This window comes from Pongo abelii, chromosome 7 (genome assembly GCF_028885655.2).
Source record: "Pongo abelii isolate AG06213 chromosome 7, NHGRI_mPonAbe1-v2.0_pri, whole genome shotgun sequence".
NCBI classification, from domain to species: domain Eukaryota; kingdom Metazoa; phylum Chordata; class Mammalia; order Primates; family Hominidae; genus Pongo; species Pongo abelii.
Genome location: NC_071992.2, coordinates 68455352 through 68482144, shown reverse-complemented (window position 1 = coordinate 68482144; position 26793 = coordinate 68455352). Strand labels below are relative to the sequence as shown.

At 37.9% G+C, this 26793-nt stretch overlaps 1 protein-coding gene across 6 annotated transcripts in view; it reads left to right on the top strand.

Annotated features, from left to right (window-relative positions):
• ATP6V1H (ATPase H+ transporting V1 subunit H) overlaps positions 1 to 26793 on the top strand; it is a 129417-nt gene that overhangs the window by 37145 nt on the left and 65479 nt on the right. For all 6 annotated transcript variants that reach the window (NM_001132619.1, XM_054560921.2, XM_009243807.4 and 3 more), the window contains 2 exon segments: positions 7352 to 7449; positions 13422 to 13614. In NM_001132619.1, the coding sequence (NP_001126091.1) occupies positions 7352 to 7449; positions 13422 to 13614 (291 nt within the window).

The window sequence follows — 26793 nt, the reverse complement described above, 5'->3', positions numbered from 1 at the left end:
TGTAGGTCATATCATTAGCCACATTTTATGGATGAGTAGTGAGACCAAACAGAAAAACATACCAGCATGCCCGAGGTCACACAGAGACTCTAAAGAAATGGATTGCTTAGAGAATTACTTGTGAGGCAGCTGAGTTGGAATTGCATCTTTAGGCATTCCTCAAGTCGCATTGCTTACTCAGACTTTTTAAGGTATCAGTATCATATCTTTAAATCATATCTTTTTAGAGTGGAGAAAAGCAGTTTGGTAAACTGCATTACAAAGTATTGCCACTTGATGTCAGTATAAAACAAGTTTTACACTGCAAAATATGAAATAAACATGATTCAACAGTCTTACCTTTTTAAAATGGCCTCAGAAGCATCATTTTAAGTTATGAGTGGATCATTAAAAACTCTTTTTTTTTTTTTTTTTTTTGAGATGGAGTCTTACTCTGTCACCCAGGTTGGAGTGTAGTGGCGTGATCTCAGCTCACTGCAACTTCTGCCTCCCAGGCTGAAGCGATCCTCCAGCCTCAGCCCAACCACCACCACCAACCCCCGACCCCCATCCCGCCAGTAGCTGGGACTACAAGCATGAGCCACCATGCCCCTCTAATTTTTTTTGTATTTTGGTAGAGACAAGGTCTCATTATGTTGTCCAGGCTGGCCTTGAACTCCTGAGCTCAGGGAATCTACCTGCCTTGGCCTTCTAAAGTGTTGGGATTATAGGCGTGAGCCACTGTCCCTAGTGAAACATTTTTATTTAAGTGACATTAGATAAGTGGAATTTCCTTAAAGTGCATTATTTGTCTTCTCCTAATTGTGAAAATAGACATCAGATTATATGTACTTACTTTAGACTGTCTGAGTTGTTTACTGATTCTTAAACATGAATTGTAAGTCTTTTCTTCTGAGGAAGGCAGGACAGTGTGGAAGTGGATTGCTGTGCTGATGCCCTGATGAAAGAATACTGTGACTCCTTCACAAACTTTGGAAGATTTAGGAAGAACCTGGGGATTTGTTTCTTTCTCTGTTTTTGTTTTTCCCCTGCCTAGCTTCGTTTTTACAGTACGCATAGGCAGGAGAACGATTCATGAGAGAGCCCACATGTGTCCGTGCCCTGTTCTCTGTGATTTGTGTTGCAGAATCAGTCTGGAATGAGTAGTTGCTAGATGAATGTTGTGTCACTAGTAGTGACTTAAATTGCCAGGTCCTTCTTGCTTGTTGCATCTTGCCTCTTGATTTAGTGGAGCAATCCATGTCCAGTAGAAATTTCTGTGATGGTAGAAATGCTCATGATAGCTGTACTGTCCATTGTGGCAGCCCCTAGCCATATGTGGTTTTGGAGCCCTTGGAAGTGTTGCCGGTGTGAGTGAGGAAGTAAATTTTCAATTTTATTTAGTTTTAAAAAGAGCCTTATTGAAATATATTTCACATGCTATAAAATGCATCATTTTGCTGTTCAGTGATTTTTAATAAATTTACAGAATTGTGCAACCATTACCGCAGTCTAACTTCATAACATTTCAACATCTCAGAAAAACAAACCAACCAACCCTGTACACATTAACAGTCTTCCCCATTCCTGTTCTTGCCTCCAAGCCCTGACAACCACTAACCTACTTTCTGTCTTGGGATTTGCCTCTTTTGGACATTCCATATAAATGAAATCATACATGGTCTTCTGTGACTGGCTTCCTTCACTTAGCATAGTGTTTTCAAGATTCATCCGTGTTTTAGTGTGCAGTGACAGTATTTTAGATTGAGAGGAAAAAGGACTTAGTTTTTTTTTTTTTTTTTTTTTTTTTTTTTTTAGTAGAGATGGGGGTTTCGCCATGTTGGCCAGGCTGGTCTCGAACTCCTGACCTCAGGTAATCCGCCCACCTTGGCCTCCCAAAGTGCTGGGATTACAGGCATGAGCCACCACGCCCGGCCCAGGGCTTAGTTTTTTTTTTTGGCTTTTGACCAGATTCCTTAAATTGTTTTCTGTGGCAGTTCTAATATTCTTGTTAATGGGAGGCTAGTTTCACTGCTTTGGCTTTGTTTTTAATTTAATGCTGTGCTGATGTAATACTTGTCACCCCTTCAGAAGAGGTGGAAGACTTCTTTGCTTTAGTTCTTTACTGCTTTGATTATAAGTCCATTAGAAGTGCTGATTAAGTAGCAGAAATCAGTGGGCCACATCAGTTATTCACATACTGCAGGCCGTTATTAAATTGTAGTCTGCTCTAGCTGGTGAGTTGTGAAGTTTGTGGGGACCTGGAGTAACTCACAGGCAATTACAGACAGTCCCTGACCTATGATGGTCCAACTTATGATTTTTCAACTTTACAGTTGTGTGAAAAGCATATACTTTTGGTAGAAATAGTACATCGAGTATCCATATGACCATTATGATTTTCACTTTCAGCACAGTATTCAGTAAATTACACAAGCTGTTCAACACTTTATTATAAAATGGGCTTTGTGTTGATTTTTGGAAGGATTGCCTGGAGATATATTCTGAAATGCAAAAGAAAATTAACTGGTAAAGTATTTAAGTATAAGACTTTCTTTTACATGTCATTTTCAAAGTATAGCACTGATAACAATAATAAGCTAACCTAATACTATGTATTTATTAGTTATGTTCTCGGAAGTTGCATACAAAGCAATAATTTATAAAGAAAATCACGTTTTTTTTTAGTTATGCCAACAATTGTTTTCTGTAATAAAGATTCCCACTAGTCATGTAATTGAATTACTGGATTAAGCACATTAGATTGAAAGCAGTACTTGGAAGATTTATAAATTTGTAAACCAATAGTAAAACTATTTTTTTTTGGTAAAACTATCTTAATTTAGATATTTTATGACTGTTGACTAGAGGATCTCTTTTAATCAGCCAACTTCAAGAGAATTCTTGGGGTATATATGTATTTTAATTCCTGAATATTGATGATAATAGTATATTTTACAATTGTTTAGTGTTTTATAGAAATTGATTTCAGTGTCGTAGCAGTTTTTTTTTATTTTTCCCAGTGGTAGAGATGATATTATTTTTCTTTTTCTTTGCTAACGAGAAGACAATTTTCAAGAAGTTAAGTGATTTGCCCAACATTATGTGACAAAACTTCTGATTCCTGTTCCAGTGTTCACTCTGTCCTTCTCCCTCTCTATTTCTCTTTTACTTTCTTTTCTCTATTTTTTTTTTTAAATTATGTCATAACTTAACATAAAGGAAAATGCACAGATGTTAAATGTTCAGCGGGATAAATGTATACCTCATAATTCCTCCGACTGCCTTCACCTCAACTCGCACAAAGGTTGTCATTATTATGATATCTATTACCATAGAGTAGTGTTGTCTGATCTTGAACTCCATTTAATGGAATCATATACAGTATAAATTCTTATGTGTCTGAGCTCTCTTGCTTAATATTGTGTCTGCAAAATTCATTCATTGCATTTAGCAGTAATTCTTTTTCATTGCAGTGTAGTATTTCATTATATGAATATTACTCATTCTCTTATTGATGGATATTTGGGTTGCTTCTAGTTTTTTGACTCTTGTGAATAATTTTGCTGTGAACATTCTTATACATATCTTTTGGCAGATGTGTACCTTTATGTCTGCAGCACCTAATTTTAGAATAGAATTGCTGATTAATGGTGTGTATGTAAATTTAGTTTTAGTGGATCTTGCCTGTTTTTTCAGTTTGTGTGCTCTTCAACGAAGTATGAAAATTCCATTTGTTTCAGTTCTTTACTGACACTTGATATTGTCCTGTGTTTTTTAAGTGTCTCTATTGAAGCAAAAATCACACACACGTATACAATCACCTTTTCGTTTTAAGAGAAAAAGAAAAGTTTAATAGTCATGAAACATATTAATTACTTTTAGAACTTTGATCAGCATCTTTTCATTTCACTTAAAACTGCTTTCTGGGACTTATTTTAGTCAATTGTACGTTTGAAAAGTATATCTTTGTGCTTCACTGATACCAATGTGCTGTGCATTTTCACCAAGTATCTGTGGAACAGATGCCTTTTACTCCAAGCAGACTTGTTTTCTCAAGTGCAGACAATTCCAGAATGTAGATGAATACTGTCTTTATTCTTTTTCACTTAGTTTGCACTTAAATCCTAGCATTATGAAGATGAATATTGAAAATTTGTAAACATTTTTATAACATTAGTTTTACTTTGTACATACAGTATCATTGATGTTTTTATGTTGCTTTTATTGCCTACTTATTGTGCAGTTCCTCAATTACTAAATTTGTAATTTTGTAGTGTATGGATCACTGAGACCACATTCACCAGGAATGTGAATACTGTAGTTGCTATTATCTTTGTGTTGTGACTTTCACTGTAATATAGTAAGAGTTTGCATTTTCAGCAACATTGAAGAATTTATCTAAATGACATTCTCTTAAATGTGTTGAGAAGTGAAAATAGTGTTTTTCTCTGCCATTGAGGTTTGCTGCATAGAAAGTGCATGTTGTAGCAAGTTCTTATCCCAGAATGCTTGGCACAGTACAAAGAATACTAGGTCAAGCATGAAGAGAGTTGACTTCTAGTGCCAATCTAAGATTAACTCACTATTTTCTTTTTTTTTGAGACAGGGTGTCACTCTGTTGCCCAGGCTGGAGTTCAGTGATGCCGTCTCTGCTCACTGCAACCTCCACCTCCTGGGTTCAAGCGATTTTCCTGCCTGACCCTCCTGAGTAACTGGGACTACAGGTGCATGCCACCTGCCCAGCCATTTTTTGTATATTTAGTAGAGACAGGACTTTGCCATGTTGTCCAGGCTGGTCTCAAACTTCTGACCTCAAGTGATCTGCCCTCCTCGGCCTCCGAAAGTGCTGGGGTTACCGGTGTGAACCACTGTGCCTGGCCAACTCAGTATTTTCATTTCAGCAAATTATATCACCTTTTTATGTCTTGGATTCCTCTTCTGAAAAAATGAGTATCATAATAATAAGCTGTTGGTATCATAAAAGGGGAAATTTTTATTTCATCTTTAACTTCAATTTAAGTGAAAGACCAGGAAGTAATACACTCTACTTTGCGTAATTGAAGGCAATACTTTAATCATTTACCAGTGCTGTTTCTCTCTATACTATGAAAGTAATCTCTGGAATGGTATGGCTACTGCCTGATAGTGTGCAATAGGAGAGAGTATGTCAGATTGAGGACCAGCGCTTTTTATATGCTCATTTTTAATGGGAATACTGAAGCTATAAATAACAACCAAGAATCCATCCTTGTAGTGTGTTATGTATTTCAACATAGCATGGTGAGTAGCCACAGAAAAGAAAGACTTACCCTGAAACAAAGAATTTTTGTGATGAGAGGAAACTGATGGTAAATAGAAGAGAAGAGGGTGCTCTATGTTGCCTTTTTATTCATTCGTCTAGAAATCTTGCTTGGTTCTCTCTCCAAGCAGGAAAGATGGGATTCCTCTTCTTTAGAAAAAGTTTCTACCTGATGACTTAATTGGAAAAAAAAAAATTTTTTTATTATGGAATATTGTTTTAGAACTGAAAATGCACTATTTATCTGTCTAATTTTTGCTAATGTTTTGAGTTTTCAGGCAAATTATATTGATATATTGTGTTTTTGTGGAACTAAATTAACTGCTTTTTAGGTACAACCCAAGATCACCTTTTCTTGATACATTTGACTATTCCACCAAATGTACTTATATTGTTGTGTTTTTGTATTAAAGTGCCTGGAATTTCTTTGAAGTGTTAGGTTTTTATGAATGGTATTTAAATTGGAGCAAAGTTTAGTAGCATCATGTATGTTAGGTTCTGTGAATTTATATAACACCTGTGATTCTTTCCTTAAAAAATTCTTTTTGAAATTAGCATGTTCATTTTGAAGGCTGTTGTCTGAAATTTCTTTTCCTTTCTCTTCTTCTTCTTTTTTTTTTTTTTTTTTTTTTTGAGATAGAGTGGCACTCTGTCACCCAGGCTGGAGTGCAGTGGCGTGATCTTGGCTCACTGCAACCTCTGCCTCCTGGGTTCAAGTGACTCTCCTGCCTCAGCCTCCTGAGTAGCTGGGATTGCAGGTATGCGCCACCACACCTGGCTAATTTTTGTATTTTTAGTAGAGATGGAGTTTCGCCATGTTGGCCAGGCTGGTTTTGAACTCCTGAGCTCAAGTGATCCACCTGCCTTGGCCTCCCAAAGTGCTGGGATCACAGGCATGAGCCACCGCACCCAGCTTCCTTTCTCTACTTCTTAAAGTCTTAAGGCTTATTGTACATATTTAAGGAAAAGCCCAGGTCAGATGTTCCCACTAGCTTTGGTAAAATGAAGGGGCTTGCAACTTTCTGGGAGTATTACTCCTGTTTATTTTAAGTTTCAGGTTTAAGCACAATTTCTAAGGGACAGTGTTATTGAACTGATGATTTTAAAAATCAAAGTCTTTTTCAAGTGTTTAATTAGACTTTTTATATGCCATATGGGTTTTTTAATAAAGTTTTTATTTATTGAGTTCCTATATTTGTCTAGCTGTGTTGTAAAATGAATTATTATTTATTTATTTACTTTTTTTGAGACAGAGTCTCACTCTGTCGTCCAGGCTGGAGTGCAGTGGTGTGATCTCGGCTCACTGCAACCTCTGCCTCCTGGATTCAAGCAATTCTCATGCCTCAGCCTCCCAAGTAGCTGGGATTACAGGTGTGCGCCACCATGCCCAGCTAGTTTTTTGTATTTTTAGTAGAGATGGCGTTTCACCAGTTTGCCCGGGCTGGCGTCAAACTCCTGAGCTCAGGAAATCCTCCTGCCTCAGCCTCCCAAAGTGGTAGGATTACAGGCATGAACCACTGTGCCTGGCCTAAATTATTTTTCTTAAATCTAACAATATTCAGGGTGCTTGGCAGTGTTTTTCTCATAAGGATGAAGAAATTTCATATTGAAAAAGTTCAGGAACTTGTCCAAGGTCATTTACATATAGGCCTATCTTGAAGTATTTACTCTTCTTTTTGTTAATTTTATTGTTCTTTGATAGTTCTGTAATTATGTGGAACAGTATTCTCTATACATAATATCTTTATTCAGGGATATGTGAAACATAGTAAGGCAATGTGCTTATTTATCAAACTGTATCAAATATAAATTATTTTGTTACGGATTTCCCTGTGTGTTAAGTAGTCTTGGTTTGTGTAGATTTAATTCAGGAGACAAAATCTTGTTCATTTCTAAGAGGTAGAGATTAAAGCAAACATGAGGATTAACTTTTGAAAACAGATTAGGGAATTTTGGATGCTCAGATGCTAATTCCAGTAGGTAATCAGACTTTTCATTTAGAAATGTGTGTCTGATCACATGACTTTAAATGCTTTCCAATTTAAAAACTCAACACTTCTTCTTTTGCAGAGTTCGCAGTATGTGCAGTGCGTGGCCGGGTGTTTGCAGCTGATGCTCCGGGTCAATGAGTACCGCTTTGCTTGGGTGGAAGCAGATGGGGTAAATTGGTGAGTGCCCTTTACTTTTAATGTAAAATAACATTTACAAGCATCTCTCCTTGACATTTTCAAAGAAATATGTAATCATCTAAAAGAAATATTTTATTTTTTTCATATCTGTTTAACAATTGACTATGCTAACCTTCTTAGAAGTTAGTAACTATCAAACTGAGCCCCTTTTCCTTGCTTGATCTGTGCTTTTATAAGAGGTTAAGGCCTCTTAAGAACCTAATGCTTAACAAGACAGATTCCAGGTACTCAGAATATAAAAAATTTTAAAAAATAATTTACGATGAATGTAGGCAAAAATCAACAAGAAAAGTTCTTACCCAGGAAAGAGTGAATATAAACCTTTGTTTCTAATGCCATATAATTTAGCCCAATCTTTGTGGGATTCTAATTTGCAGGTATAGAAACTTTGAGGAGCTGCCTGTTCAGGCTTATACAGATAAGCAACTGAAAACCTCCAAAACAATGGAAATCTTGTTTTATCATCAGAAAATCAATTTATTTGTTCATAATGAGAGATCTAACTGCTTTTAAACCAAATATTCTTTTCAGTTAGCAAGGCATTGTTTCTGTGTTAGAAAATCTACAGAGGAATTTAGGTTATCAACAGTTAAGTTGCTTGGTGGGTGAGGATTTAAAGCAAGCATTGGACTCTTACCCTGTATCTCCAGTGTAGGATATACCTGTGAAGGGACCCCAATATTCTAGGACTTTTCAGTCAGTATTTGTATGCAATTTCTTAGAATGGGTTACTTCTGCGAATAGCTGTTCTTATGAATTGTATTTGAATTGTCACAACTATTCAATATCCATCAGTTCAGTAAGTTACTAATTATTTTTCTATTAATCTATAAAATTTCAGTCCATTCTTGTTTATTTAATCCTCAGTTTGACAGGAAAAATAGCCATCACAGTTTGTCATCTGGGTCCAACAGACCCTTTAAAAATATATTTTTAGTCATTTTGTGAAAAATTGATGGAACTAAGAATAAAGAGAGTGAAAAACAGCTATTAGAAATTTCAATAAAAATTAAAATATAGCAAACCTTTTTGTAAAAAGTACATTTTGATACACAAATATCATAAAAAATTACAGAAAATCATCACATGTCCTTGAGCGAAATGGTCTAGGTTCTTGCTGCAAAATACTGTCTGGAAGTCTTTCATGTTCAATGGCTAACTAGTTGAGAATACTATATTTCCTTTTTGTCCTTAGAAATATATTCCTCATTTATCAGTTCTTGAGTTTGAGAAAATTCATTTATGATATAGGTATCTAGAGGCTCACAGTTTTAAGATTTCACTTATTTGACCCATTTCACCATTATTGTTAGAGAATAGAGTGCAATCTATCTCTTTGTTTTCATCTTCTGAATAATAATTGTGAAACACTTTCCTCTGTTGGTCATTATTATGGGCAGAAAATAAAAAATTCTGAATTCTCAGCTGTGTTCACACTTGTCAGGAGATTCACTAGAAAGACTCACAGACATAGCATATAGTTGCATCCACAGATAAGATTTATTACAGAGATATAGTGAGGATGCACAGCTATATCATAAGGGACAAAGACACAGGCTGAGTGTGGAGGAATCCATGTGCAGGCTCCCTTATGCTCTCTTCCTCCCAGAGGGGTCACACAGGGTATCTTCTCCCAGCATTGAAAACGCAGCAACATTTGTGTGAGGTTTCTGTCCAGGAAACCCAACAGAGACTCAGCTCCCAAGATTTTATTAGAAGTTAGTTATGTAGACACACTGTGCCTAAAACACACCAAAATTTCAGACTCCTGAAAGAAAGTAGGTGTCTTAATCTATTTGGGCTGCTTTAACAAAATAGTGGGTGGCTTATAAACAATGGAAACTTACTTCTCACATTTCTGGAGGCCAGGAAGTCCAAGATGAAGGCACTAGCAGATTTGGTGTCTGGTAAGGGCCTATTTCCTCATTCATAAATGGCCATCTTTTCACTGTAAACTCAGATGGCAGAGGGGACAGGGGTCTTTCTCAGGACCCTTTTAGAAGGGTACTAATCCCATTCATGAGTGCTCTGCCCTCATGACCTAATCACCTCCCAAAGGCCCCACCTCCTAATACCATCACCTTGGGTGTGAGTCTTTCAACATGTGAATTTTGGAGGGACACAGACATTTAGACAATAGCAGTAGGAATTCAGCATAAGCCACATGTTTGTACAAATGGTTTAGTTTGATCAATGTAGGGAACTTTACCAGCCAAATTCCCAGAAGCCAGCCACAGGCCAACCTTGTAAGCAGGTCTTTCTGAGGCTAGCAGCCTCAGGACTTTGCTGTTAACTCTTTTCTGCACAGAAACGTAAAGGTGAACTACAAAAATGGTGTTACTAGTTTTTTTACCTTCATAAAAGATAATGCAGTATTTTGGGCAGTGCAATAAAGGGTAATTATTTATTTCACTATTATATCATCTTCCTAGGTGATTCCATCAATCTCTAACTTTCTTATTATTTTAATCTTTGATTTCTTAGTATAATTGGTTATAATCAATGAATAATGATAAAATAATATATAGGATGATAAAACAGCATAAGACAACTAAAATTCAATAATATGTGGTTTATAAAAGAGTCCAGTAGAATTGTTTGGTAGAATTAAAATTCATTTTATCTTACAATTAGGGTTATTGTAAGATAAAATGAATTTTAATTCTACTAACCAAAAATTAGATTTTTTTCCCCCTATGGAGGACCTGTAAGAAAGAATCAAAGTCATGAAATAGCAATCTCTACAAATAGTTATAATTGCTTATAAAATAAACTCAAATACCAAAATTTGGTCCCTTTGAACTCTCATGGTATACTGAGTACAACAAATGCTGCTGTTCTAATGGCTAGTACCTTAGTATTTTAGAGACCATTCAGCAGTGTTAACCATTCAGCAGCAACAAGATCAGGCATAAATATAATCTAGACTATTTCATGTTCAACCAATATATTTTTATATGCTAATGACCACTAATAAGATTAGCAGTAATCAGATAAACCTTTAGGTGGAGAAATGGGCATTAATAAAGGTATAATAACTTGCTGAAAGTATAGCAATTTCAAAAAGTCATTTAATCTTTTCATTTTTTCAGAAATATGTACTTTCTACTTTTTGAGTTTTTGCTTAGCATTGAATTTGTGTGTGTGTGTGTGTGTGTGTGTGTGTGTCTGTGTTTCTCACATTGCAAATAGGAATAATGTGAGGAGGAAAATTTTCAAGTATAGCCCGTTTGAAGAGAGGAAGATAACTGAGGTCTTTTTTTTTCCTTTCTGAGACAGAGTCTTGCCCAGGCTGGAGTAGAGTGGTGCAATCTCAGCTCACTGCAACCTCCGCCTCCTGGGTTCAAGTAATTCTCCTGCCTCAGCCTCTTGAGTAGTTAGGATTACAAGCGTGCATCACCATGCCCAGCTAATTTTTGTATTTTTAGTAGAGATGGGGTTTCACCGTGTTGGCCAGGCTGGTCTTAAACTCCTGACCGCATAATCCACCTGCCTCGGCCTCCCAAAGTGCTGGGATTATAGGCATGAGCCACGTTGCCTGGCTGATAACTGAGGTCTTAAAAAACCCAATACATTTTAATCTATATAGTTTGCTGACTTATTTGTTGTTGTTAAAAAGCCTGTTATATACATAATACAACACTATTTGAGTATTTGTATACCTATATAAGATAGAAAAATTTACATTATATTGTGCTATATATTGTTAGCCTCACAAGAAAGTCTGAAGGTTAACATTAACTTCCTAAATATTGGAGGTATAAGTGGGCCTTTGCTGGGGGTAATTGCCTCTACTGCCCAAAGTAATTTATAGATGCAGTGCTATTCCCATTAAACTACCATTGGCATTCTTTTTTATTTTAACATAATTTGATATGAAGAATTATTAACTAAGTACACATTTGCTCTTTTTGTATTTTTTTGGGAAATTTTTTGGTATTGTTATGTTTTTTTGATAGAGATGGGGTTTTGCCATGTTGCCCAGCTAGCCTCAAACTCCTGGCTCAAGAGATCTGCCCACCCTGGCCTCCTAAAATGCTAGGATTAGCAGCTTGAGTCACCATGCCCAGCCACTAATTTTGTTTAAAACGAAATGGAAAATAAAAAATGATTCGAGTGTCAGCAAGGTAGCAAGTGCAGATACCACCCATAAGGTGGGGTGGGGGATGTAAAGTAGGTGGGCAATGGTAAGAGACTGGAATAATTAAAATTTGCATGCTTGGAGGAGGGTCTGAGTACAGCTGAAATTTAGACATTTGAGGACGAGGTTTTGCCCAGCTGATATTGGTGTCTCTGAACTCCGAGGAAAAGCCTCATGGATTTGGAACCCAGGACTCTGGGGAGGGTAGCCAGTTGGCTAGTGCTGATGTCTCTGAGGAAATGTGATGAGGCTTGTTCTGCTAGAGCTGGAAAAACTGCAAAATGAATTTGGCTGCTGCCATAGGAAAGAACTTCTGCTGCTGAGTTGAAGGAGTGTTACTGGGGTAATGCTCTCAGGATCAGGAAGCCAACAGGAGGAAGTCCGTTCTTCCTTCCTTGAAGTCAGCCTCTAGCTCCTGTTCTTGGCATAGCCTAACACGGAGCCAACTGGTAGAACAGAAATGTGGTTTTCAGGGTCTCAGCCACAGCATCACAAAGCCAGGTGCAGAAGGCTTGGCTTAATAACTGGAACAGAGAGCAAAGGAAAACAGGGACTAGGTTGTTTACAGTATAAAGTGACATGATTTTATAGCAGCTTATGTACTGATATCAATATTAATTAAAAAGCAAGTTTTACATAACATCCAAAAATAGAGAAGACAAGGCAAAAGCCACGCATGAGAGCATTAAAAACAATTAGTGAACTGAACTATATACAAATCATACAAATGAAGAAATGACACAGATAAAAGCTTTTCAGTAAGTTACAGTAGGTTTAGATTGTAAAATCAGGCTTAGCATTTTAAACATTTATATTATTAGAGCAGCTTTAGTTTTACAGAAAAACCGAAAGTGCAGAGTTCCCATTACATCCTCTTCTCTCCCCGCCGCAAATTTCTGTTATCATTAACATCTTGCATTAGTATGGTATATTTGTTCCAAATGATGATCCAATGTTAACAGATTTTTATTAGTAAGTTTCCATAGCTTACATTAGGGCTCACTCTGTGTTGTACATTCTGTGGTCTTCGAGCTCTTAACCCCTCTGGTCTTTTTTTCTGTTTAAATGGTAGGCTCTGCTCCAATATGAAGGTCACTTTTAATGGTCTTATTTGATGATTTCTGTTTTTTTTTATTTGATGATTTCTGAACTCTATTGTTTGAATGTAGGTATTCCCCAGGGCAATTTCCTTAGCTTTTCTTCTATTGTATACATTCTCTCTCTTGGTGTAACCTCCTTCATTTCCATGTCATTTTCCTAGTTTCCTTATCAGTAAAGTAAGAGATCAAACTAGAAGTTTGATCAAACTGAGGTTTTTGATCTCTTGATCAAACTGAGGTTTTTCCTGACCCCCAAATTCAGTAATTGGCTATGTCAAATTTAAACCCATTACAGGTTTTCACCAAGCTTATCCCTTCTTTTCTCTGTTTCCTTTATATTTTAAAGCTATTGGTGGTCTTATTGGTTGCCCAGACTCAAAATCTCCGTGTAACATTTGGCTCTATTGTCTGTCCGATTGCTCTTTCCATTCCCATTGCCATATTACAAGTCTTTGTTCCCTTTCTTCTTGCCGCACAGCAAGAGCTCCTGCTTCCTGAGATCCTGTGACTTTTGGAGAGAGGGTTAAGTGGAGCTGTACTGGAAATGGTTCTCTGTGAGTAGCAATTTAGCTGCTTGTTATTGCTGGCAGAAAAGAAACAGGACATAATTCAGAGAGACCTGTTCCATTAGTGCAAAAAGAGAATAATTGCTTATTTCTTCTTTCTTAAATGTTTTGTAAATGTGTGTGTGTGTTTTTTTTTTTTTTCAGCATAATGGGAGTGTTGAGTAACAAGTGTGGCTTTCAGCTCCAGTATCAAATGATTTTTTCAATATGGCTCCTGGCATTCAGTCCTCAAATGTGTGAACACCTGCGGCGCTATAATATCATTCCAGTTCTGTCTGATATCCTTCAGGAGTCTGTCAAAGAGAAAGTAACAAGAATCATTCTTGCAGCATTTCGTGTAAGTGTTTTATGTTGGTTTGTGTGTATGTGAGGCATTTTTCACTGTGCAGTATGTTTGAATTTTTAGCAGGCGGGAAAAAGTTACTTGGTCTTCTTGTGGTTATGAAACCATAGAGTCTTGGTGAATATAGAGTAAAATATCACTAATTTGTATTTATGGTGTGGGCAGTGGGATAGGTGAGAGGAAACTATCTATGAATGAGATCTGTGAGTTACAGTATGCTTGTAGGGAAATGCAATTCGATTATGTTCAGATGGAGGAAGTCCTTTTCTGCTGCAGTGTGTTCCAAGAGACTGTTTTTGAAGGAGTTTCTCTCTTATGGAGCATGTATTTTAGTATGGAATTGTGTTTCAGGTTCTGGATCTACTGACTGGAGTACATTTTTGAGGCAACTATAAAGATCTATCATTATTTAAACAGTAAAGTTATCCTATTAGGATATTAGATTTGTCAGTTATCTAAGTCATCTTCCTCCTTTGAACAGATGAGGAAGTTGAGGACAAGAGAAAGCCTAGCTAGAATCGAAATCCTAGATTGCCAGGCGGTTTTAATACTTCACATTGCTAATTGGCTACCGAGAGCCAGTGTATTTGCTGTGCCAATTGTCTACTGATAATTTTGTTGGTCACTTTAGATGGGCTTCTATGGGATGGCTTGGTTGAAGTAATCTCTAACAATGCTATTCAAGGTTAGTAATAGTGGACATGTCCTATATAGTGCCTACCCTCTGCTATACATTGTTCTAAGATTTTTCTGTTTAACTCATTTAATGCTCACCAGAGCTCTATAACATGTTATTGTTGTTACTGTTAGTATATAGGTGTCTTTGCTATACATTGGGAATACTGAGGCGTAGAGGTCACATTGCTGATAGGTAGCAGACATGCAAATCCAGAATGTAGATTTGGCTGTAGAATCTGTGCTTTTAACCATTTTTGTTCTTATACTTTCTTTAAAAAACAAGTAAAAAATAAAAAGTGGGGCTGGGTGTGGTGGTTCACGCCTGTAATCCCAGCACTTTGGGAGGCTGAGGCGGACGGATCACGAGGTCAGGAGATCGAGACCATCCTGGCCAACACAGTGAAACCCTGTCCCTACTAAAAACACAAAAATTAGCTGGGCGTGGTGTCGTGTGTCTGTAATCTCAGTTGCTCAGGAGGCTGAGGCAGGAGAATCGCTTGAACCAGGGAGTCAGAGGTTGCAGTGAGCCGAGATTGCGCCACTGCGCTGTAGCCTGGGGGACAGAGTGAGACTCCATATCAAAAAAAAAAAAAATAAAATGAAAATAAAAAGTGGTACAGATGTATTGCAAAATTTAATGTAGATAACACATTTGCCAAATATAGTTACTGGCATCTTTCAGATGTTTGCAAGCACAGAGATAAATAAATAGATGTGTAATTTTGTTTTGTATTTAAAAATAAAAATGACATATTATACTGGTCTATAACTTTATTCTTAGTATGTAGTGAATATGTTTTCATTTCTGTATATGTGGATATTCAGTATTTTTTTTAATGGCTATTTTCCACTGTGTTGGTGTAAAGCTATTTATTTAACCAGTGCTCTATTGATGGCCATGTGGTGGTGTTTCTGGTTTCTTTTACATATGTTTGCCCACTTTGATGAATATTTCTTTTGGATTTAGTTCTGGAGATGGAACTGCTGAGTCAAATGAATGTGTTTGTACACTTTTTTTTTTTTTTTTTTTTTTTTTTTAAAAGATAGTCTCACTGTGTTGCCCAAGCTGGAGTGCAGTGGTGCAATCTCGGCTCACTGTAACCTCCATCTCCTGGATTCAAGCATTTCTTGTGTCTCAGCCTCCTGAGTAGCTGGGATCACAGGCATGCACCACCACATTCAACTAATTTTTGTGTTTTTAGTAGAGACGGGGTTTTACCATGTTTCCCAGGCTGGTTTCGAACTCCTGACCTCAAGTGATCCACCTGTCTCGGCCTCCCAAAGTGCTGAGATTACAGGCATGAGCCACTGTACCCCACCGTTTTTTTTTTTGAGACAGGGTTTTTACTCTGTCATCCAGGCTGGAGTGGAGTGGCGTGATCATAGCTCACTGCAACCTCAGACTCCTGAGCTTGAGGGATACTCCTGCCTCAGCCTCCCAAGTACCTGGGTCTATAGGTGCATGCCACCAAGCCTGGCTAATTTAAAAAATAAAATCTTTTGTAGAGATGGGATCTTGCTTTGTTGCCCAAGATGATGTTGAACTCCTGGGCTCAAGCAGTCCTCCTCCCTCAGCCTCCCAAAAATTGTGGGATTACAGGTGTTAGCCACAGCACCTGGCCTGCACTTTTGATAGATAATGTCACGCACTTTTCAAAAATGTGCAGATTTACATTTTCATCAACTATATATTGGGAGTGCATATTTTTCTGCTCACTGTCATTTAATATTACCCTTCTTTTAATTTTTACAAAATCTCAGTTGAAAAACTAAATCATTGTTTTAAATTTGCATTCCGTTAATAATGAATGAGGCTGAGCATATTTTAATATTATTGGCTATTTATATGCTTTCTATAAATTGCTTTTTCATAGCATTTGTCACCTTCCAGATTTTAAAATTTGATGTGTAGGAACTCTTTTCTAGGTGTCGGTAGTTAATAACAGCTAATATCTATTGAGAGCTTATTCTGTGTCAGGCACTGTCCTAATTACTTTAAATGTATTCCACATATAATTGTCCCAGGAACTCCATTTAGTGGTCACTGGGACACAGGAGGTTAAGTAATTTGCCAAAATAGCTAGGAAGTGGCAGAGCAGGGATTTAAACTCAGGCAATATGATGCATGCTTTTAACTATCGTGCTAATCTGTCTTTGATGCAGAGAATAATAATTGTTAAAATTTATTAAGTAATTTTTATGCATTGCCTTATTTAAGCTTCATGATTACCCAGTAAGTTCTATTACTATTTTTATTGATAAGGAAACCAAGACTCGGAGATAATTCCCCAGTAAGTGAAAAGATCGGAATTTCACTGAGATCTGCCAGCTCCAAAGCTGTCCTCTTAACCACCCTGCCATCTCCTTTTTTTCTTGTCTCGATGCATTTTCTCAGGAACCTTAAGACTGGCATTAAAAAGCGGGACACGTGAAAAGGAAAACCAAAGCTAACATCAGGGGAAGATTTCTTTGCTTAAAATACCAGCTGGACGTGTTAAGCCCCGTGTATTTCCTGGCTGCCTGGCAAGGGCTGAGTGAGTGAGGGATGGCATGGAGGAGTGGTGTTCAGTGTGGATTCTGGGAGACTGTACAGTGAGATCCAGGTGTGGCCTGCTGGGTGTGATAAACACCGACCAGCTATTGACCAGATGTTGGGCTGGACATTAGATTTTCTTTCGATTATGTTTATTTATGAAAGTAACACCCTTTTTCACGTAAAAATCATTCTGTGGTCCTTGAAGTTCACTCTTGAGAAACAGGCAAATGCAGAGCCTCCTTACTTCTCTCCCTCACCATGGTAGCTCTGCTCTTCATGTTTCCTGCACACTCTGTCCACATGAGTTGTCACAGTACATTTCAGTCCAGCTAAACTAATAATCAGTTCTTAAGTCAAAGTAGGTTGTATTAATGAGGCTTTACTTTGAAGTATTTTAGTAGGTAAACTGAATGTATTTTTTTCTTCTACTTAAGTGCTTCATTATCCATATTCTTATTTATTGAGTAAAAGCAAAAATTTTCAGAAATGGAGTCTTTTGCCAATCTCTCCTAAATCACAAAACAGTTGTGGGTTCCATGTATGTGCCAGGGGCTGTGCTAATTATTAGGGGACACAGATGACCAAGATAGAGCTGGACATCGAAGGTCTTATGGTTTGGTGAAGACAGTCGACGTGAATAAGCAATGCCAGCGCAATGCAGTGATGAGTGACAAAGGGAGGAAAGGCAGTAGAAGAGAGGCGGACAGCCAGAGGAGGGGTGTGAGGAGGAGACAGGGCCTGAGGGGCCTTTTGAACGGGAGTGTGAGGAGAAGAGAGGGCTCAAGGGGCCTTTTGAACCAGGAACAGTTATCTTGGAAGTGCAACGGTGGGGAGAGGTTGAATGTTAACAAGTGAAGAAAGAATCTTCTGGAATCATCAGTAATTTGTTCTTGTAGGACTTGTTATTCCTTTCCCTGACCCAGGTGACTTCTGAGAGAGTAAATGGAGCACATAAATCTGGCTCTTGAAGATGCAATCCTGGGATTTGTGGCTGTTTACTTTCTGAAGGCACAGACTTGTTCTGTGAATGGATCTTTTGCCCCTACCACTCTGGGCATAGAACTAGTGCGGCCAACATGAATATTTCAGTTATCCTCGTTATCACCTGACACTAACTTGTGCTCACACTCTTGGGCATCACTCACCAAAGCATGGCACCTTCTAATAAGACCCTTTGTCAGATCCACTTTTAGCACTTTATTCTGTACTCTCCTGCTCTGAGGGAACATGGAATAAGAACTGATTCCTCTTTTAAATTTGTTCACTGTGGTAAAATAGATATTGCATCTTTTCAACTCAGTAAATTTATTCTCTGAGGGCTTAATGCTCCTTCTGTTCCATTTGTCTTAGTTTTGAGTTTCTCCCTTGTCTTTCCTTTTTTTCAAGTCTACCATTGTCACAGGAGCCTTTATTTTGCCAAAATCTTTTAGTGTAAATTAAGCATCTACCATTTGCAAAAATAGAGCTAGTTTGATCTTTTACTGTTATAAAAATAATGTGGTTTTATGGTTAAAAAGATACAATAGAAAAATATTAAGTAAAATTGTAAATTACCCACAATATCACTCCTACATACGGAGCCCCCTTGACGTTTTAAAACCTGCAGTTTATGATCTCTGTTCCTTTACTACAACTAGGCTTCAACTCTGGATGAATTGCGATAGGCACTGAATAGCTGAAGGAGTCTTTGAAATCTCATCTCTTCATGATTCGGGTGGATCATGCTTGGCCCTCCTCACTACAAAGTCTGTATGCACTCAGGCCTGTAGTGAGTGTGCTGGCATGTGCAGTGGCAGTCAGGTTCGCTGGGCTCTTGGGCTGGCCTCCAGGCTTTTGGCCAAGTTGCTTAGCCTCTCCGTGCTTTAGTTTTTTTCATGTGTGCTGTGAGAGTAATATCATCTCTCCTACATCTATTACTTTGTTGATGCTCACATGATAATACCCTTCGAAAAATATGTGCTAAACGAACATTTGGCACCTAATAGACCCTCAATAAATATTTGTGACTGTATAAAGGGCTGGTCGTGGGGTGGTTGTTGGCACCAGGGCTACAGCAGTCATGGTAAACTTACTTCGGGTTATGTGAACACTGGGTTCATATAGTTGTCTCTGTGGGGTTTGTCTTTGGATGTTACCTAGACAGAAAGAATAGTGAAAAGCCTTTTGGAACGAAAGTGTGTTATTTACAAGGGAATTGCGATCCAATGAAAAAGTTAACCTGGAGGTAAAGACTGGCCCAGTTACTGAATGTTCACATTTTAAAAATTAAGAGAGAAGTAAAAACATGTTTACTTAATTTGATGAACATATCACAGAAAGCAAGACTAGAGAGAGAGGGTCCCTATTTTCTGTTAGTACATGGACTTTTGTCTAAATTGGAAGTTGTTAATAAACTTGGTACTGAAAGCTTTTTTCAGAAAAGGAGATATATTTTGTAATTGCTAAACTGTTAGGAAAGATGGTTACCTTTGACTCAATGTCTTTGCTATTAGATTATCCTAGAAAGATGAATTATTATTGTTTTTATTATCTTTTGTGTGACTTTCTCTTATGGGCAATAGAAAGGTCAGCAGTTTCCTAATTAGTTAATGTGGAAGTGAATAGTACATTTTTCCATTTACCTCTACCTGTTCTTTTCTGTATGTTATGTATTTTTTGAAATTAAAATATCTATTTTTCAAATTGTTAAAGATTGTAAAAATTTATATTATTTCTTGTTATAGGCTTTTGATAATTTGTTAATAACTTGTCTATTTAAGGTGAAATAGATATGTGGGAAAGAGCTGTAATAGAAGTCAGGGTCTTATTTTAGCTGTCCTGTTGTTTCAAAGAATGTGTCTTTCCCTTGTATCTTTTCCTCTCAGTTTCAAGAGACTACATGGCTTTTAAAGGTATTATTTAGATAATATTTTAAGTGCTGCAAGTTTCTATGAAAAACCAGGTACTAATAATTTTTTTTCTTTTTGAGACAGAGTCTTGCTCTATTGCCCAGGCTAGAGTGCAGTGACATGATCTTGGCTCACTGCAACCTCTGCCTCCCGGGTTCAAGCAATTCTTCTGCCTCAGCCCTCTGGAGTAGCTGGGACTACAGGCATGTGCCACCACACCCACCTAATTTTTGTATTTTTGGTAGAGACGGGGTTTTGTCATGTTGGCAAGGCTGGTCTCAAACTCCCGACCTCAAGTGATCTGCCCGCTTCGGCCTCCCAAAGTACTGGGATTACAGGTGTGAGCCACCGTGCCTGGCCCAGGTACTAATTTTTAATAATGGGCTGAGATTTAATCTAAAGGCCAGCAAAAGCTGCTTTAATCATTATATGACATTCTATCCAAGCTTCCCACATACCCTACTTTTTTGTCCCCACTTAGTTCCTCCTCCCTTCCATTATTTTTCACTGAATCATTAGGTAAAATAAAAAGGTTTTTGGAAGCATTTATCTAATACTGTAATATCACAGAAGAGAGATATTAGTTGATATTAATTGAATCCTGCCTTTAAGTTCTTCCTTCTCCTTTTCTCTCCCATTCTTCCTCTTGTATTTATTCATCTCTCAGTGCATCAGATGTTTATTGAAGACCAAATATATGTAAGGCAATTTGTTGGTTACTGAGTGTATGGAAAGATGCCTAAGGTAGAATACCTTTTCTCAGAACCTTTGCATTTTGTTTAAACCTTTGTTTTGATAGAGTAACTTGATGCAGTCACTGTGTTTACGATATACAAAGCTCAAAAAGTCACCATAAGTGTAGAGCCAGACTGAGATTCCTAAGTTTTTTCTTTTAACCTCATTTGAGAGCTTTCTGAGTTAATTATGTACTTTTATGGAAATTTGAGAAATAGAGTAGTGTAGCTGTTTCGTAATGGCACAGTAGAAGGATAGACAAGAGTCTCTCTGGAGTGGATAGACCTAGGTGTGAATTCCAGCACTTGATTGTTTAGTGTTGGGAGAGTGGCTTGAACTCCCAGAGCTAGTTTCTTTATGGTGAAAGGTGGTAGATGGTACTTAACTCATTTAAACATTAGGTAAGGAATCCATGAAATAACAGTTAAAGTGTGTGCAATAGTAAATATATAGTATGTATTTATTTCCCTGTCTTTTTTCTCCATAAAATCATGGAATAATAACAGTTTTTCTCTTTATCTCTGTAAGTTGGATTCTTGCTAAGTTAATATTAAGCCCAGGTAAAGATCTAGTGCTGTTTTGTTTGATTTAAAAGAGACAGCATGAATATGTTACTAATATTTAGCAAGATTTAAAAATCTTATTTAAACTATATTTATAATTTCAAATTTTTACTTATAATGCATAGAATTTAATAATTTATGGGCTTCTATTGTCTAATTTTGGGTTTCAGAATATTTAAAATAGACCCAGTCCAATGGCAGAAATATTAGTTTCTTTTAGATTCTCATACGCTAAATTTGGGGTAATGCAGTTATTATGTGAATATGCTGAGAGCAGAAAGAAGAACATCTTTAGACATCCACAATTTTTATATGCACAGTGGAACTAAAATTGAGCCATTGATAAAGACATAGTAAAGCCATTTGATTTATACCGTCAAACTGATTTTAAAAATGATTATTTTTAAAGTAATTTTCAAATTCCTATAACCTTTAAAAAAGATTTTACTGATGAGGTTATTTGAAGATAGTATAGACACATCCTAAAACTCAGGGAAATTATTTTTTGTGGGAGGCTTTAGAAAGCTTGCTGAGCTACTGTGAGCTGAACAAATCTAGCAGCTGCTAATGATTGTTATTATTTTTCCATTTGGCTGGATGAATTTTATTTTTGAAAATGTCAATCTCACTTATTCATAGTGCATGCTGTACTCCAGGTCTCTGCATATATTACTGCTGTTGGTTAAACTGATTTATCAATCTTTAGGTCCTAAAATAAATTAGGATGTTTTGGGGCTTTGACTGATAAAGACATTGAAGATCATCTTTGTTGCCTAGAGTTTTACATCTATTTGTTGTGCATTTGATTTCTCTTTCGGGCTCTGCTTAGTCAAAAGCCTACATTATATGTCAGATAAAGTGAATTGTATTTTTACAGTGATGTGCTTTTCATCAGAAAAGCTTAAGAATTACAGCCAAATTGAGTTGTTCTTTTCATTAGATAGATTAATCATGATGTTTAATTCACATCTACACATGTATACTCACTAGGCATAAACATGCACACGCATGTACATGCATTTTTCCATGCAGGTGTTTCATAGTCATAACCCTTTCAAAGAGGCCAGCTCTAGTCTTAGTGTGTGGGGCTGTTCTGACCACTGCTATGGCATGGAAGTATTGCCATGAAGAAGTTTTATTCTGGAGTCTATCCCTTATCCCCTGTTTCAGGAATTCTGCCTCAACGTCTTTGCCTAACTTCTATCTTACTTAGTAGATACTGGGTTTGGAAGAGGTCTGGTAAGACTGAGACTTTTTAAATTTTGGGGTGAGTCCTTTAATACAGCATTTTTAAAAGTGTGGTCCACATTATCAGTGAAGTGCAGTGAACTGTTTGTTAGTAACCTGCAATGGATAAGTACAGAAAGTGAAAGTCAGCATTTAGAAACTTGTAGGAATTTGACAGAATAATGGTTTATTGAATTTTATAATATGAAAATTGAACTTGTATTTTATGTGTCTTAAAATTCATTCTTATTGTGTTTTATAAAAGTTATTTGCTCATGACTGATTGAAAATCAAAAAACAAGCAAAACTGGTCTTCACCACCGATGGTTTTTGAAACACTGCTTTCACATATATTTTACAAGGCCAGCAGTTCAGTTTTGCTGACAGAAAGATCTGAATTGTCACCTGATTCCACCTTGTTCTTTGAGATGTCAACATCCCTCTGCACCATTAATTTGCCAAAGGCAAAAATGATGTTTATACTGGATTGGTCACTTTTGCTTTTGTTGAGGTGAAGATACCATTTACTTTTAGAGAAAGAATAACATTTCAGGGAGTAGAGCCAAGATGGCCGAATAGGAACAGCTTCAGTCTACAGCTCCCAGCGTGAGTGACGCAGAAGACGGGTGATTTCTGCATCTCCAACTGAGGTACCAGGTTCATCTCACTGGGGAGTGCCGGACAGTGGGTGCAGCGCACCGTGCATGAGCCGAAGCAGGGTGAGGCATTGCCTCACCCGGGAAGTGCAAGGGGTCAGGGAATTCCCTTTCCTAGTCAAAGAAAGGGGTGACAGACGGCACCTGGAAAATCGGGTCACTCCCACCCTAATACTGCGCTTTACCAACAGGCTTAACAAACGGCACACCAGGAGATTATATCCTGCACCTGTCTCGGAGGGTCCTACGCCCACGGAGCCTTGCTCATTGCTAGCACAGCAGTCTGAGATCAAACTGCAAGGCGGCAGCGAGGCTGGGGGAGGGGTGCCCGCCATTGCTGAGGCTTGAGTAGGTAAACAAAGCGGCCGGGAACCTTGAACTGGGTGTAGCCCACCACAGCTCAAGGAGGCCTGCCTGCCTCTGTAGGCTCCACCTCTAGGGGCAGGGCACAGACAAACAAAAGGCAGCAGTAACCTCTGCAGACGTAAATGTCCCTGTCTGACAGCTTTGAAGAGAGTAGTGGTTCTCCCAGCACGCAGCTTGAGATCTGAGAACGGGCAGACTGCCCCCAGGCAGCAGCATTTGTGGTTCACGAATATCCGCTGTTCTGCAGCCACCGCTGCTGATACCCAGGCAAACAGGTCAGGAGTGGTCCTCCAGCAAACTCCAACAGACCTGCAGCCAAGGGTCATGACTGTTAGAAGGAAAACTAACAGAAAGGACATCCACTCCAAAAACCCATCTGTACGTCACCATCATCAAAGACCAAAGGTGGATAAAACCACAAAGATGGGGAAAAAACAGAGCAGAAAAACCGGAAACTCTAAAAATCAGAGCACCTCTCCTCCTCCAAAGGAATGAAGCTCTTCACCAGGAACGGAACAAAGCTGAACGGAGAATGACTTTCACGAGTTGAGAGAAGAAGGCTTCAGAAGATCAAACTCTACTCCAAGCTAAAGGAGGAAGTTCGAACCAATGGCAAAGAAGTTAAAAACCTTGAAAAAAAATTAGACGAATGGCTAACTAGAATAACCAATGCAGAGAAGTCCTTAAAGGACCTGATGGAGCTGAAAACCATGGCACGAGAACTACGTGACGAATGCACAAGCCTCAGTAGTCGATGCGATCAACTGGAAGAAAGGGTATCAGCGATGGAAGACGAAATGAATGAAATTAAGTGAGAAGAGAAGTTTAGAGAAAAAAGAATAAAAAGAAATGAACAAAGCCTGCAAGAAATATGGGACTATGTGAAAAAACCAAATCTACGTCTGATTGGTGTACCTGAAAGTGACGGGGAGAATGGAACCAAGTTGGAAAACACTCTGCAGGATATTATCCAGGAGAACTTCCCCAATCTAGCAAGGCAGGCCAACATTCAATTCAGGAAATACGGAGAACGCCACAAAGATACTCCTCAAGAAGAGCAACTCCAAGACAAATAATTGTCAGATTCACCAAAGTTGAAATGAAGGAAAAAATGTTAAGGGCAGCCAGAGAGAAAGGTCGGGTTACCCACAAAGGGAAGCCCATCAGACTAACAGCTGATCTCTCGGCACAAACTCTACAAGCCAGAAGAGAGTGGGGACCAATATTCAGTATTCTTAAAGAAAAGAATTTTCAACCCAGAATTTCATATCCAGCCAAACTAAGCTTCATAAGTGAAGGGGAAATAAAATCCTTTATGGACAAAGAAATGCTGAGAGATTTTGTCACCACAAGGCCTGCCCTAAAAGAGCTCCTGAAGGAAGCACTAAACATGGAAAGAACAACCGGTACCAGCCACTGCAAAAACATGTCAAATTGTAAAGACCATCACTGCTAGGAAGAAACTGCATCAACTAACGAGCAAAATAACCAGCTAACATCATAATGACAGGATCAAATTCACACATAACAATATTAACCTTAAATGTAAATGGGCTAAATGCTACAATTAAAAGACACAGACTGGCAAATTGGATAAAGAATCAAGACTCATCAGTGTGCTGTATTCAGGAAACCCATCTCACATGCAGAGACACACATAGGCTCAAAATAAAGGGATGGAGGAAGATCTACCAACCAAATGGAAAACAAAAAAAGGCAGGGGTTGCAATCCTAGTCTCTGATAAAACAGACTTTTAACCAACAAAGATCAAAAGAGACAAAGAAGGCCATTACATAATGGTAAAGGGACCAATTCAACAAGAAGAGCTAACTATCCTAAATATATATGCACCAATACAGGAGCACCCAGATTCATAAAGCAAGTCCTTAGAGACCTACAAAGAGACTTAGACTCCCACACAATAATAATGGGAGACTTTAACACCCCACTGTCAACATTAGACAGATCAATGAGACAGAGAGTTAACAAGGATATCCAGGAAATGAACTCAGCTCTGCACCAAGCAGACTTAATAGACATCTAGAGAACTCTCCACCCCAAATCAACAGAATATACATTCTTTTCAGCACCACACCACACCTATTCCAAAATTCACCACATAGTTGGAAGTAAAGCACTCCTCAGCAAATGTAAAAGAACAGAAATTATAACAAACTGTCTCTCAGACCACAGTGCAATCAAACTAGAACTCAGGATTAAGAAACTCACTCAAAACCGCTCAACTACATGGAAACTGAACAACCTGCTCCTGAATGACTACTGGGTACATAACGAAATGAAGGCAGAAATAAAGATGTTCTTTGAAACCAACGAGAACAAAGACACAACATACCAGAATCTGTGGGACACATTCAGAGCAGTGTGTAGAGGGAAATTTATAGCACTAAATGCCCACAAGAGAAAGCAGGAAAGATCTAAAATTGACACCCTAACATCACAATTAAAAGAACTAGAGAAGCAAGAGCAAACACATTCAAAAGCTAGCAGAAGGCAAGAAATACTAAGATCAGAGCAGAACTGAAGGAGATAGAGACATAAAAAAACCGTTCAAAAAATCAATGAATCCAGGAGCTGGTTTTTTGAAAAGATCAACAAAATTGATAGACCGCTAGCAAGACTAATAAAGAAGAAAAGAGAGAAGAATCAAATAGACGCAATAAAAAATGACAAAGGGGTTATCACCACCGATCCCACAGAAATACAAACTACCATCAGAGAATACTATAAACACCTCTATGCAAATAAACTAGAAAATCTAGAAGAAATGGATAAATTCCTCGACACATACACCCTCTCAAGACTAAGGAGGAAGAAGTTCAATCTCTGAATAGACCAATAACAGGCTCTGAAATTGAGGCAATAATGAATAGCTTACCAACCAAAAAAACTCCAGGACCAGATGGATTCACAGCCGAATTCTACCAGAGGTACAAGGAGGAGCTGGTACCATTCCTTCTGAAACTATTCCAATCAATAGAAAAAGAGGGAATCCTCCCTAACTCATTTTATGAGGCCAGCATCATCCTTGATACCAAAGCCTGGCAGAGACACAACAAAAAAAGAGAATTTTAGACTAATATCCTTGATGAACATTGATGCAAAAATCCTCAATAAAATACTGGCAAACCGAATCCAGCAACACATCAAAAAGCTTATCCACCATGATCAAGTGGGCTTCATCCCTGGGATGCAAGGCTGGTTCAACATATGAAAATCAATAAACATAAGCCAGCATATAAACAGAACCAAAGCCAAAAACCACATGATTATCTCAATAGATGCAGAAAAGGCCTTTGACAAATTTCAACAACCCTTCATGCTAAAAACTCTCAATAAATTAGGTATTGATGGGACATATCTCAAAATAATAAGAGCTATCTATGACAAACCCACAGCCAGTATCATACTGAATGGGGAAAAACTGGAAGCATTCCCTTTGAAAACTGGCACAAGACAGGGATGCCCTCTCTCACCACTCCTATTCAACATAGTGTTGGAAGTT